Here is a 14,463-nt window from a genome sequence, read left to right on the forward strand (position 1 = left end):
GTTTATATTTTGATATTGAAATTAATTAAAAACTGAACGCGCTGTTCCAAATTTATAGATGGGCAAATCCTTAAAGCAAATACAGCGTGATAACAAAATAACTTTGTTAAAATACCAGCATAATGATATAACAGCACTGACCCTGGCATGTAAATATACCAGCACTGACCCCGACATGTTAATATACCAGCACTGACCCTGCCGAGTTAATATACCAGCACTGACCCTGGCATGTTAATATACCAGCACTGACCCTGGCATGTTAATATACCAGCACTGACCCTGGCATGTTAATATACCAGCACTGACCCTGACATGTTAATATACCAGCACTGACCCTGACATGTTAATACCAGCACTGACCCTGGCAATTATACCAGCACTGACCCTGGCATGTAAATATGCCAGCACTGACCCTAGCATGTAAATATACCAGCACTGACCCCGGCATGTTAATATACCAGCACTGACCCTGCCATGTTAATTAACCAGCACTGACCCTGCCATGTTAATATACCAGCACTGACCCTGTCATGTTAATATACCAGCACTGACCCTGCCATGTTAATATACCAGCACTGACCCTGCCATGTTAATATACCAACACTGACCCTGCCATGTTAATATACCAGCACTGACCCTGACATGTTAATATACCAGCACTGACCCTAAAATGTTAAAATACCAGCACTGATCCTGACATGTAAATATGCCAGCACTGACCCTGTCATGTTAATAAACCAGCACTGACCCTGGCATGTTAATATACCAGCACTGTCCCTGCCATGTTAATATACCAGCACTGACCCTGACATGTTAATATACCAGCACTGACCCTGCCATGTTAATATACCAGCACTGTCCCTGCATGTTAATATACCAGCACTGACCCTGCCATGTTAATATACCAGCACTGACCCTGACATGGTAATATACCAGCACTGACCCTGACATGGTAATATACCGGCACTGACCCTGACATGCTGATATATACCAGCACTGACCATGGCATGTTAACATACCAGCACTGACCATACCAGCACTGACCCTGGCATGACTCAGCAGTTGCTATTATTTACAACTTTTTCGCTCAGCGTCGACTGAACTTCACTTTAAATATTCCATATAATTATGTTTTCTTTTTTACCACTTTATGAAATGATTTATAATACTGACAACTTTAACTATGTTATTGTTGAAGATTTCATGAAGTATTTAACGTCAAATATTTATTGTGGTTATGGACAAAATTCTTCAAATAGAAACAGTTGTTTGTTTATGTGATCTACTGTAAAGACAACCTTGATATACTTTAAAGACAACCTTGATAACGGTTAATGCTTACAAAAAATATTTCAACAGTCAAGGTCAGGTAATAGTGTAATATTTTGTTTGATTTATTATAATTTATGTTTTAGCAACAAGTTACCATAGTGTAAAGGGTCATTGTATCATAGTTTGGGGACCTTTCTGTTGAAAATGTGTCAGGGTTAAATCGTATACATATACATGCACAGTGCGTTAACTGGAGTGCGGGTATTAGTTACCCGCACTCCAGAGCATGCCCATTGATTGGCTCATTTTTGCTGGGGTTTACATATTTTGACGGCAGAGAAAGGGAAAGCGACAGAAATGTCATATTCAGATGTTCGTTCATTGGTTCATTTTTGCCGGGGTTTCATATTGTGACAACAGGGAACGTGCTTTTATGTTTGACTATGATACAAAAGAGAAAGAACACCAAAACACTCGGCAATCTGATTAATACTCGGGGGCTACGCCCCCTCGTACAAATCAGATAGCCTCGTGTTTCGGTGCTCTTTCTATTACTTAAAATCACCAGGGTCTAGTGTCTATGAATTGAATAAGTAATAGAAAGAGCACCGAAACACGAGGCTATCTGATTTGTACGAGGGGGCGTAGCCCCCGAGTATAAATCAGATTGCCGAGTGTTTCGGTGTTCTTTCTCTTTTGTATAAAGTTTCAGTATACAGTTTCCCTAATTAGACAACAGATAATGATTGGTAAATATTAAAATAAGGACATAAGAACACAGATAATGATGGGTTGTATTTTAGGTACTGAAATTTTGTTTGAAAATATAGAAGAAGAAATAAATATTGTTTAAACCAAAATAACTGTCAGAAAAATGTCAGAATTTGTATCTACCCGTTACTAATGAAGTAAGAGAAACTGCACCTTTTGACAAGTTTTAAGTTATTTCTTTGGATAATAAGTGTCTTAGTCTAAGTTGAAACCATGAAGAAAATATAAATCTCTTAAGTTGCATACTTTGTAACAGTTGTTTTACTTATTAGGAAAAAAAGTGTTCATAAACGTTTACAGATACGAAACTTTCGTTTTATCAATTATATTAAATTTGCATGATTTTCGACTGCATAGCGGACAAATTCTATACACTGTACACACACTTCTATAATAATACCCTGACCGATTACTATAATATTACGCTGACCGATTTATAAAATCTCTGTTGTTAGAGACGCAAACAAACGCACATATAAATAATGCGTGGCCTTTCATTTGCGCTATTTAGCCGAATCCGGAAGACCAACATATTTCAGAAAGGTAAGTTAACAATTAACTAATTTCTTTATAAGTTTTCTTTCTTGTAGAGCTTAATTAAATAATTTCTATTAAAAAAAGTTGCATGCATGTTTAAAATGGCAACATTCGCTGCCTCGGCGAGGGTGTCAAGGTTAGCAAAAACGCTCACCGACTTAATAACCGCGTAAAAAATTTACCGACCGTACAGAAATTAAAGAACTCTTAGATTTAAAACATTGACTTTGATTCTTTATGACAAGATATGATGTTAAGTTTGTATTTTGTTATAGTCAACAAAATTACAAAAGATATCCAATTAAAGAGTAACTATTTTCAACTGATGTCGTACCGAACATAATAAGATAACATATACATTGTATTTGAGAGGAGAAAAACAACACAGGTCTGTATAACTAAATTGACAACAAAATGTCATATCTTGTCATACTAAAACAAAGGTAATATGTAAAATCATTCTTAAATTTCTTTGGCTTTTAGTCTTATACACATACTCTTTGGGGTCAGACCCTGCTCCCCAAGGTTTTACGCCCCTGTAATTCTTTTAATTAACATTTAAAGACGAATCCCATTCATCGGTTACAATGAAAAACTGGTTGCACAAATATACCTTTTACCGTCATGTCTCAATATAGTAAAGATTGCAGACTCCAAAATGTAAACACAAATTCTTAAAACCAGTTAAACCTGTTATCGTGACTTTTCCTGTGTAAATCAATAGAACATTGAATTATCTTCCAGATGCAGTCAGAATCAACATTTATATATCACATTTAATATTATCAAAATCAACATTAATATAAATCGAAAGTTTAAAATTGCGTCCTGTTCAAGCGAAACGAGGAGTTCTCGGCTCTGCGTTGAGCGCATATTAAGCCGGTACACAAACGGTTTACTCGTAAGCAAATAATATAACAGACATTTATGTGTAATAAATCTATAGCTAAGATGTACAGTGTGTTGTCTTCCACTTCCTACTCTAGATTTTTTAATTTGGCGGTCAGACTGAGTCTCCCGGAAGTAATGATTTTGATGGATCCCGGCTCAGAAAGCGAAACAAGAGTGCAAATATAAGCTAGACTCGGGTCACGAAATTATAATTGTACGTATAACTGCAATCTTTATTGAGACTTGATGGTAAAACGTATTTTCTTATTTATGCGAAAATTATTTTATTCTACCAGTTTTATTTTTTGTAACATGTCCCATTCGTACGGAAGCCCTGGAGGGACATTTATTATTTAAAAAATATTACTTATTACCTATTTTTTATAACTTATCAGTTATTATTTCTAGATTATAACTTATATTTATTATTGAACCGCGCCATGTTTGGCAGGAAAAAACTTTGTTTACATCAAGACAATTACCGGAAAAGATGGAAGGAAAATTATTATTTATTACTTGTTATTTATTACCGCCTCCGTGGTCGAGGGGTTAGAGTAGATTACTTCTAATCCAGTTACCTCTCTGGTGTGGGTTCGATCTCCGGGAGATGCTTTGGTAGTTTAGCACGGAGGAAGGTAGTCTGGTAACGTACTGGTGTAACTCTCCAGGAATGATGGTTAGGAAGCTATCCGCCTATATGATTGAAATACTGTTGGAAAAAGGCGTAAAATGAAACAAACAAACAAACAAACAAAATTATTTAATATGTTTAACATAATTATCAATTACAATATATTACTTATTATTTATAACTTATTATTTATAACTTATTATTTATCACTTATCACAGTCGAATATATCATTTAAAATCTGTGTATGTTGTAGTCTGATTATATAATGTATGCAATAAATATGTTTAAACTAAATACTTCTTAAATTATTATGTAACTTAAAATATTCGACTGAAATAAGATGTAAATTGATAAATAGTAAGTTATAAATAATAAACCATAGATAATAATTGATAATTATGTTAAACATATTAAGTAATAATTAATAATTAATAAATAATAAATAATAATCTTCCTTCCAGGACTCCCGTAATATATGACCATCTATAAATGATGTTCTCCTTCATCTTTTCCAGTAATTGTCTTAATGTAAACAGTTTTTTCCTGCCAACCATGCCGTTGTTCAATACTAAATATTAAGTAATAGTCTGTAAATAATAAGTTATAAGTAAAAAAAAATAGGTAATAAGTAATAATTTTAAATAATAAATGTCCCTCCAGGGCATCCGTAAATTCGTGAGTGTTTATAGGGACGTATCACGTTGGAGAGGGTCTGACCATCCAAGCGTCTGAATGTGGTCTTTACCGGTTATTGAATTTTCAATCCGGTTTTTGGCCAAAAAAAAACCCAAAAAACGACCGAACCCCGTTTTAAATGATTTGTTTGTAGGCGTGACTAACCATTGAAGTAGAACTGTCGTATAGAACTTAAGCTTATAATAGCAATGCAGTGTTGCATGCAGCAAAAACCAGCTGATACAGTAGCCATGTTTTTGAAGTAGTTTGTTTTTCTTTTCTTCACTCTTAGACAAAAGATAACAAAAGATTGTCCCAGCTTCACTTGAATATACTCTTGAAAGATATCTTTATATTGAATCTGCCTTTACAGCATGAATTTAACCTTGAACATCTTGGTGGTTTTGCCAATGTTTGGAATGGTGTATTTATTTAGGAGTAATGAAATAAAAGGGAATGCAATTCATTTTCACGTGGAATATTTAATGCAGGGAATTTATCTTTACATCTCAACAAATGTGCAATTACGTTTAAGCTTGAAATAAAGGTCATGTTATATTTTGCAGATGGCATGTCCCGCATGTAAAGGTGGTGGAGTTTGTTTCAAGTGTGATAAATGCGGGGCTTTACAATGTAAGAACAAGTCGTGTAAAAACTTCAGCCCGAAAGCTGCAAGCGGTTGCGCCAGTTGTGGCAAGTCTGGTGGTCAAAAATCCGTGTAGTCGACACCTGTTTTACAAGTAAGTTTAAATTCAGTCATTTTCACACAATGTGATTTTACGCTGAAGTATTTGACAAGTTGGTACCAATTGAAAAAATGAAATGTATCGAAGAATTTGAAAAATTGATCTATCTCATCCAACAAAATATATTTATAAAAATTATTTGATGTTATCAACTATTTAAAGAAGAAACTAGTTAGTGTTGATTTTGATATAACTATTATTTTATGATATTTTTACTCTGCGTGGAATAACGGTATTGGTATTGGCGTTTTTCAGAAAAAAAAATATTGACAAAGACAGTCATAAATTTATATTGTAATTTTGCTTTTGTTTCAGACTATACATGTACAACTGCCGGTCAGTCAACATCTCTGTGACATAGCATAGTTAAATTTACTTCACATTGAGAACTATGTGCATGAAACTGCCTTTATTGATTATGAATTTATAATAAATATCAAATGTCTTTACTGTTTTGCTTGTTTATTTTTTATCATTAATTTCTTTTAAGCTCAACCTTTGATCATAACTTTTTAAGTTCATAGATTATTGTCTTCATCATTGGCCACAACAGCCCTTAGAATGGATTGCCTTCAAACTTAAACACAACAATCTTTTAGGATAGACCAGACTGACATTGACCACTCATAAATGACCTTGACGTTGAAGGTTAAATTAATAAATTTTTTACTGATTTTTTGCTATAATTGACTGTAACTAACTTGGTAATTGATAAATGGATTATCTTCATATTTGGACAAAACAACCAATTGGGTTAGACCTTCTAAAAGGTTGAACTGACCTGACCTTAAGCTTCAATGAATGTGGAACTTGGACAAAACAAGACTTTCTACAAGACAAACATATGCAGTAATTCAGATGTGACCTTGACCTTTGATTGACATTGACCGTCAAGGTCAAATTAATGAAACTCTCTTATCCTATAGCAATGAGATTTGGACAATGTGTACAGTTCTAGATAAAAAATTGAACTTTGATATAAGCTGACCTCGATTTGTCCTTAAATGTACAACTATGAAATTTGGATCATATGTAAAATTGAACTTTAATTGTAAAATTGATATCAACTGACCTAGCTACGTACTTTCTTTTAAGAAAAACTTTATTTGGTAAAATTGATCTTTGATGTCAGCTGACCTAGATTGTGATGAAGATTCTGTCCTTATAGATGTATAGCTATGTAATCTAGATCATGTTCATAGTTTCAGATGTAAAATTGAACATTGCACATCATGGAAATGATTCTTACTTCGACAAAACAACTAATATGACAAGACCAGCCTATTTATATTTAAAAAGAAAAAAAGGAATAACCGATTTTTTAATTGATTTTTTAAAGATTTTTTTAAACATTTTAGTTGTTTGCTTTTAGAAAAAGTAAAAAGTCGAGTGTTGTCCCGCCCGGTGGTGTCTCTTGTTCATTTATAAAAGGCAGATGGATTTACATGTCCACTCATTTTCCTTACACGTTGGTCGTGTAATAACACAGTTTAACGTTGTATCTATGGCTAAGATGACATAGTGTGTACAAATTCCTTTTAAAACCACTATATAATCAGTTCAATAAATCTTAAGCTTTCGACGTTTAGTCTTCTTCAGAAAAAATTGACGTTTATAACATAACAAATGACAAATGACGCAACGTCCGTTTAAGTATACGCTAAACAGAACGTGACGTTAACGCGGGAATAAAAACTTTGTCAAATAAATACAGAATCTTTCATGAATATAAATACAGCAATATACAATAAATTACACATATAATATGTGATACTGCACATGTGATACAAAAATTCTCATAATTAATAATAATAAAAAAAATCTTGATATGAGAAAAAACATACTACATGTATATGTATACCGGCTCAATAATGACAAAGTTATAAAGTTTTTTTTGTTTTTTTTTTAAACCACTGTAATCTCAATTTTAAATAAATTACAGGAGTAAAGATGACCTGGCTATCTGTTTCACTAACTCATGACGTAATGTGTGTTTTACTAATAATTAAAAAAAACTGTACTGTCGTATGCTGTCAGTTTTTTTTTGTTTTGTTTTTTGAACAACCCAATAAAACATAGACGAACACATTACTGTTCCAAAGAACATTTGCTTTAATATGAATGTTCTTGAATTACAGCAGCATCTACAGGGCTAGAAGAACTGGACATTAGCTGGAATCACCTCAGACAAAGAGGAGCTATAGGTTTAGCAAAGGGACTTGAGGTGAACAAACTAGAAATAAAATGTTCATAAATTCATACGTCTTTGCAGTACATTCAATAACTATTACAATAATATGATAAAAGCTCGAGTTTCACTAACACATTATACAGGACAATATGTTATACTTAAATTTTACGTTGTGAAAATGATTTTTAAGAAAGCATCTACACATTATGGTAAATTTTAATGACTTTAGGAAACTAATCACTGCAAATAATTCTAAGAAGAAGGAACATTTCGAGAATTCTGTGATTGTTAGTTTATCTGGTTTATCTCGGTAGTAAGTACACCTGACTGACTGGCACGCATTAGTAATCCAGTATTTACCCATTTATCAGCAAGTAACCAGTTATCTCAATCAGTGGTGTGAGACAAGTTCGAGATCAATCGTCATGGAGAGATTTTGCCTCGTCTGAGGCCCGGACCAGTGATCTATATATTACTTATCTGATTATCCCCCTGTCATATAATACATTATCAACATTGTGAATTTTTTTTGCACTTGGAATTCTCAAAGGCATTAGGCTCGTTTGTCTTATCAGTAATGTTAAAATTATCATAAAAAATTTCCCAATGATCAAGTACGAAAGTAGTATCCAGCACCAGTTTACTTTATAATTATATCATATACTTTTTAATCTAAATAGACACACAATAAGTGACTAGAAAAACTACACAGGACTGATATTTACAGTAAATTTTAGTGGGAAAGTAAGTTAAGGACATACTGCCGTTATGAGATGAACAATAAAGAGCGAAGCTAGATGAACAATAAAGAGCGAAAGCTACGTACCGCGTTATAATATATTGGATAGTAATAGTGGTCTTGATAATAGATTATTCTATGATATTTTCCATTATTGACGAATGTCTGTGGGAATTCTATGATTAAGAAATAATATCGGTTTGAGCGGTGTTTATCGGCTTTTTAACACCGGTTTGTAGGAATTGACCACGAAGGCCGTAGGCCTGAGTGGTTAATTTTTCGCATTAAAACGACAAAACCGGTGTTAAATAGCCGATAAACACCGCTCAGACCGATATTATTTCGATTCTAATAGGATAAAAAATATGGAAGATCATTTATGTTATTTTTTGAAGCGAAAATAACTTCCGGTGCCGATTTTCGTATAACGCTGTTCGATTTCACACCCTACTGTTGCTAAGATATAGAAATTATTAAACAAAAGAAATAAGGAGAAAAAAGTTATTTTAACAAGTTTTCAACAATAAAAACTTACGTCTTAGAATGGATTGTACTGTGTTTACATAATTCTAAGACCGATATTATTTCTTAAACGAACATACAGATCTTTGTGATCACAATCCTTTATTATAAAATGTCAAATGAACGAAGATATGTTCACGGTCCTATATAAATGTCAAATGAAGAAGATATGATCACGGTCCTATATCAATGTCAAATAAACGTAGATATGATGACGGTCCTATATCAATGTCAAATGAAGAAGATATGATGACGGTCCTATATCAATGTCAAATGAAAAAGATGTAATCGCGGTCCTATATCAATGTCAAATAAGCGTAGATATTATGACGGTCCTATATCAATGTCAAATGAAAAAGATGTAATCGCGGTCCTATATTAATGTCAAATAAGCGTAGATATTATGACGGTCCCATATCAATGTCAAATGAAGAAGATATGATCACGGTCCTATATCAATGTCAAATAAATGTAGAAATGATCACGATCCTGTCAAATAAATGTAGAAATGTTCACGATCCTATATCAATGTCAAATAAATGTAGAAATGATCACGATCCTATATCAATGTCAAATAAATGTAGAAATGATTACGATCCTATATCAATGTCAAATAAATGTAGAAATGTCACGATCCTATATCAATGTCAAATAAATGTAGAAATGATCACGATCCTATATCAATGTCAAATAAATGTAGAAATGATTACGATCCTATATCAATGTCAAATAAATGTAGAAATGATCACGATCCTATATCAATGTCAAATAAATGTAGATATGATGACGGTCCTATATCAATGTCAAATAAACGTAGATATGATCACGGTCCTATATCAATGTCAAATAAATGTAGAAATGATCACGGTCCTATATCAATGTCAAATAAACGTAGATATGATGACGGTCCTATATCAATGTCAAATAAATGTAGAAATGATCACGATCCTATATCAATGATACTGTAGGTATGTATAATGATCACGGTCCGATATGATTTTAGATGAATGTAGAGTGTTATAGACCTTTTTAAGGCGCGGTCCGTTTGAAAATCGACTGGTAGCATTTTCTCGCGCATGCGTAACGCAGAATATCTTCGCCTGTGAAAGATTATCGTAAAAAAGGCATGGAAATGATGTTGTGTAAAATAATGTGCAAATTGAGTTCAAAGAGGATTTCACCTCAAAATTTCAAGGTCCCATATAATTTTAAGATGAATGTAGTGTTCTATAAAAACGTCAATCATGGTCCTGTATCAATGTCAAATGAAGATCACGGTCTGATACCAATGTCAAATGAACTTAGAAATGATCACGGTCCTTTACCAATGTCAATCGATTGTAGATATGATCGTGATCCTATATTAATGCAAAATGAAAGTGGATCGATCAATGTCAAATGAATCTAGATCCTGCAAAAATTATCTTAAATAGCAGTTTACAAGAACATAAATGTTAGCTACCGGAAATATCGGAGTTTGCCAAAATTATACGAACTGTTTATACATGTATGCATAGCGAACTGTTTATACATGTATATAGCATATCTTTAACATTGTCGTCTGTTTTTATATAGAAAAATTCGTCACTCTGTTATGTAAACCTTGGATGGAATGGGTTCGGGTTTGAAGGCTGCGTCGCCCTGTCAGACACTCTACGACATAACACATATATAGAGAAGCTGGACATCTCTTGCAATAGAATACACCCACCTGCATTGCTTGAATTAATGAAGGGTCTTCTTCACAATAAAGTTCTTAAAATACTTATTGTGAGTGTATGTTTTATCATAGTTAAACAAACAGTTACATTTATGTCAAAATACTAAAGAAAATAACATTGCAATACATGTATTTCCTCCTCCTCCTCATCTTCTTGTTATAACATCAAGATAGTTTAGATTTGTTTACGCATTAATTATTTCCACTATATCAAGTAATGTGATTGATCTGTAGGGTGAAAATTTCAGAAATCCTTGTATTTGTAACATTTCTTTTAGCAATCATACATAGGTCATAACGATCAAAGATTATATCAATTTTATAAACAAAATACATATTTTGTTCAAACTGCTGTCATTTAAGCTATGTAACTAAGTTGTAAGCATTTAAGTATCAAGTGTCATTTAACTTTTAATAGCTCGACAGAAACCCGATAACTCCGTCTTTTGCTACTGTATTACTAGAGGGAATACAAAAAGCCGCGGACATGGTTTTGGAACAACTAAGCCTTCAGGTAAAAGCAAACAACTTACATGATGATTTGTTTAGAACTGCCTTCCCTTGAATATCGAACAATTTGACTTTTAAGGGGTGTCAGTTTCTAACAACAAAAGCTACCGGCAAATGCTAATAAATCACTTTCGGTTCCTGAGGTTTTGAGTTTAATTTGTCTTTTTCTGTAATTAAAGTCGCACAACATATCTCGGCGAGTTCATGCTTACGTTATCTTAACTTTAATGAATACTTTATCATTCCTTACAGTCAAACTAGTTCGAAGATGGGCTAAATATTTTATATTTATTTTTAAAAGCCATAATTTATCTTTTTTTCAGTTTTTACTTTAGGTCGAGCTCAACCTCAAAGAACAAATCAAGTTTAATGTAATTGCTTTAAAGTGTTCTTTTTTCCACAATAGGGTATTGTAGTTGATCGAGATTTCCAGGGGATTTGTGAGGACATTCGACAGTACAGAAACAACTTCCGGGTGGAATATGAAACGTCACTTCCGGTCACTAGTAGAAATAGAGATGACATGATGAAAGAGGTAAAAGTTGTTTTTATGTTCGCTATCTGTGGATTTAGATAAATAAGAAATAGTAGAATGGATGTTGACTTTTTTAATGTTAAAAAAAAGTGTTCACATGGATTACTTCCATTACCTAGTCTTTGTATACAATTATTTGTTCGTTCATATGAAAAATTTGTACAAGTGGCTCAAACTCATATATTAAAAGGACTATTTAGCTAAAGTTTGAAAGAATCTTAATACGAATGGTTTTTTTTATTCAGATTGAAACCCGGAACGACTATAACATCGAGCCACTACGTATGTTGTATTTACTGAAAGAACGGAACAGAGCGCAGGACTTCTTCCATAAAATTAACAAAGACCATGATTCAGGTTTGACCCCTGACGAACTTAGTATGCTGTTTAAGGTATTAAATTATAATTGTACTTTTTAAATTTGGTCTATGAGTACGTGAAATGCATCATCCAAGTGTCAAGTTAAAAGTCTATTTAAATAAACGAAATTTCCGCCGGAGAAAATAATAATAATGATTGTGTGTAATGTTATCAGAATATTTTACAGTATGTCTTGCTCTTTAGTTTAATTGTGTATTGACCATCAAGTTATTCCAGTAAAATGTGTTTCAGGAATTTGTACTTACTTTTTCCTACAGATACACACCATTTCACATTATTGGTTGTCGTGCACAGATTTGAACAAAAAAAAAGGTTTTTGTTCTTCATCTCATTTGTAATGTAATACATTGACGTTCGTTAAAAATATATATAATATTTATAGGAGTCCGGTATCCCTGTATCAAGGTATATTATCGACAAGATCATGAGTTTTATGGACACCGATCATGACGGGAAAATTGATTTAGGGTATCTCTATTAAATTTTAAATTTTGAATAATAGTTTATAACTTTATATCATTTTTACTTTCTTATTTATGAAATTATACATTTGATCATAAAGATTTATCTACAAAAGAAACGATTGGTATCAATAGATACCTTTTTAAAATTGATTTAAAATTGTAACTATAGAGTTTTTCGAGCGGTCGAAATATGAATTTAATGTTGTTTGGTAAAAATGTAAAATAGAATTGATAATGGTATGTGAATTAAATCTTTAACATCTCTTAATCTAACAATATACCGGTACTCAATGATCAAGTCTTAATAACCTTTGTAACTTAAGCAAATGTCTTATTCATTTTAATTAAATTCAATCTCTATCTGCTTTTAAACGTTTTATCCAAAATAGCCAAAGTGCATTGTTTTAATATTTTAGAGAGTTTCTTGTTGGAGATAAGAAAATAAAGAAGATATCACGTGACTATGCACGAACCTCGGTAGATGATGATGTTCATTATTCCCGTTATTCACGCACTTTCAGAAAGGCACACATTCAACAACTGACCTCGCGACTTAAGGTATGGTTCTCATTATGTGCATTGATTTTAAATAACTTTTTGTTGCTGACAAAATATCTAAATTTAACAGTTTTGCTTCCGTCAATATATGACAGTGATCGAAATATTTTAGTCTCTATACAAGTTTTCATACTAAATCTTCAACACTATCAATACTTAAAGACTCAATTAAATATGTTGGTTGTTTTATAAAGATTCCGAGTTTTTTTGTTTTTTTTTCTTCAAAAAGGTAGAAGAAACTCAGAACTATTTGTCTCCTATAGCATCTTTAGCACCTTCTCCTGCAAGCAGCAGACGATCTTCTATAAATAACTAGTGATGGCTTGAAACTGAACCGAATAACAACTATACAAGAAGTCTGATCAAAGTGTTAAAAACAACTGTTACTGCCATAAAGTACAAGAAGAAAATTGCCAAAACATATAGATACCTACATAATTATACTTGAACACTTTCAATACCATAGCCTGAAAACAAATTTAAACTAGTGTTTTAGTGGTATGCTATTTTTCATTGTGTATCTGTTCATCTAACAAGCAAACTAATCAGTAAAATATACTAAAATAATATGTAAAACTCAAATGGACAGGTTAGGAATTAATGGGTTATTTTACATGTATTTCGTCTCTTTCCATGCTTAAAGATCCTGTATGTTTTGTGGTTGATATTGTTACTGTGTGTATACCACACAAAAAGTTATATATGTATATACATGTAATTATGCAAATAAAATAATTTTCAAACATCGAAGAATGTGTAAAATGTGTACTGCAAATATTTGTACACATTATATTTAATCAATAAATTATATGCATTCATTTCTTATTGGAAAATTTGACTTTTGAATTTATAGAAAATGAATTTCTAATTACCTCCCTTTATTTACATAAAATGTTAAATTAGGTAATATCTTTATAAATAATGCTTATTGAAACTTACAATATTGACAATTCTTAATTTGAACATCATATTTATGAAATAAAACCATGAAAAAAAAAGTGTTACAGGATCTTTAATATATACCTAATGTATTTAATGTATATATCTTAAAAGAATGCGCTCAGTTGACATGTATTTTGAATGCATTCAGTTGATATCTAGAATGCGGTTAGTTGACATGTTTATACATGATATATGTAGTTATTGTTTTTGAGAGAATAAAAGTGACTAAATATGCCGAACTTTTATCCGAATTTAATGGATGCTTTACTTTAAAACGACCAAATGTGAGACATAACTTTGACACAAGATTGGTTGAAATTCCTAAACCATTTCTAGATTTATGTTGAGGTTGTTGTATTAAAAGAATGGCAGTG

The 14,463-nt window shown here is 32.3% G+C and overlaps 1 protein-coding gene and 1 long non-coding RNA gene across 2 annotated transcripts; both read left to right on the forward strand.

The window, feature by feature from the left end:
• Positions 1-2,469: 2,469 nt before the first annotated feature.
• LOC132715729 (uncharacterized) lies at positions 2,470-5,972 on the forward strand. The gene is made up of 3 exons (XR_009623720.1): positions 2,470-2,589; positions 5,348-5,521; positions 5,843-5,972. It is a non-coding gene; the product is annotated as an uncharacterized LOC132715729 (long non-coding RNA).
• A 352-nt stretch (positions 5,973-6,324) lies between these two features.
• Positions 6,325-13,821, forward strand: LOC132715727 (leucine-rich repeat-containing protein 74A-like). Its single transcript, XM_060698790.1, has 9 exons — positions 6,325-6,376; positions 7,666-7,751; positions 10,555-10,749; positions 11,118-11,213; positions 11,616-11,744; positions 11,990-12,136; positions 12,508-12,593; positions 13,006-13,147; positions 13,377-13,821. The coding sequence occupies exons 1-9, from the start codon at positions 6,325-6,327 to the stop codon at positions 13,461-13,463; spliced, it is 1,020 nt and encodes a 339-aa protein (XP_060554773.1). The 3' UTR covers positions 13,464-13,821.
• Positions 13,822-14,463: the final 642 nt, after the last annotated feature.

The sequence above is a fragment of the Ruditapes philippinarum genome, unplaced genomic scaffold (assembly GCF_026571515.1).
Source record: "Ruditapes philippinarum isolate M1 unplaced genomic scaffold, ASM2657151v2 ctg2472_1_1_1_1, whole genome shotgun sequence".
In the NCBI taxonomy this organism is placed as follows: Eukaryota; Metazoa; Mollusca; class Bivalvia; order Venerida; family Veneridae; genus Ruditapes; species Ruditapes philippinarum.

Coding starts and splice junctions, on each gene's coding strand:
- LOC132715727 (XM_060698790.1), top strand. CDS start 6,325: ATGAATGTGGAACTTGGACAAAACAAGACTTTCTACAAGACAAACATA. Junction 11,214..11,615: donor TGGAACAACTAAGCCTTCAG/GTAAAAGCAAAC, acceptor TTTCCACAATAG/GGTATTGTAGTTGATCGAGA. Junction 11,745..11,989: donor GAGATGACATGATGAAAGAG/GTAAAAGTTGTT, acceptor TTTTTTATTCAG/ATTGAAACCCGGAACGACTA.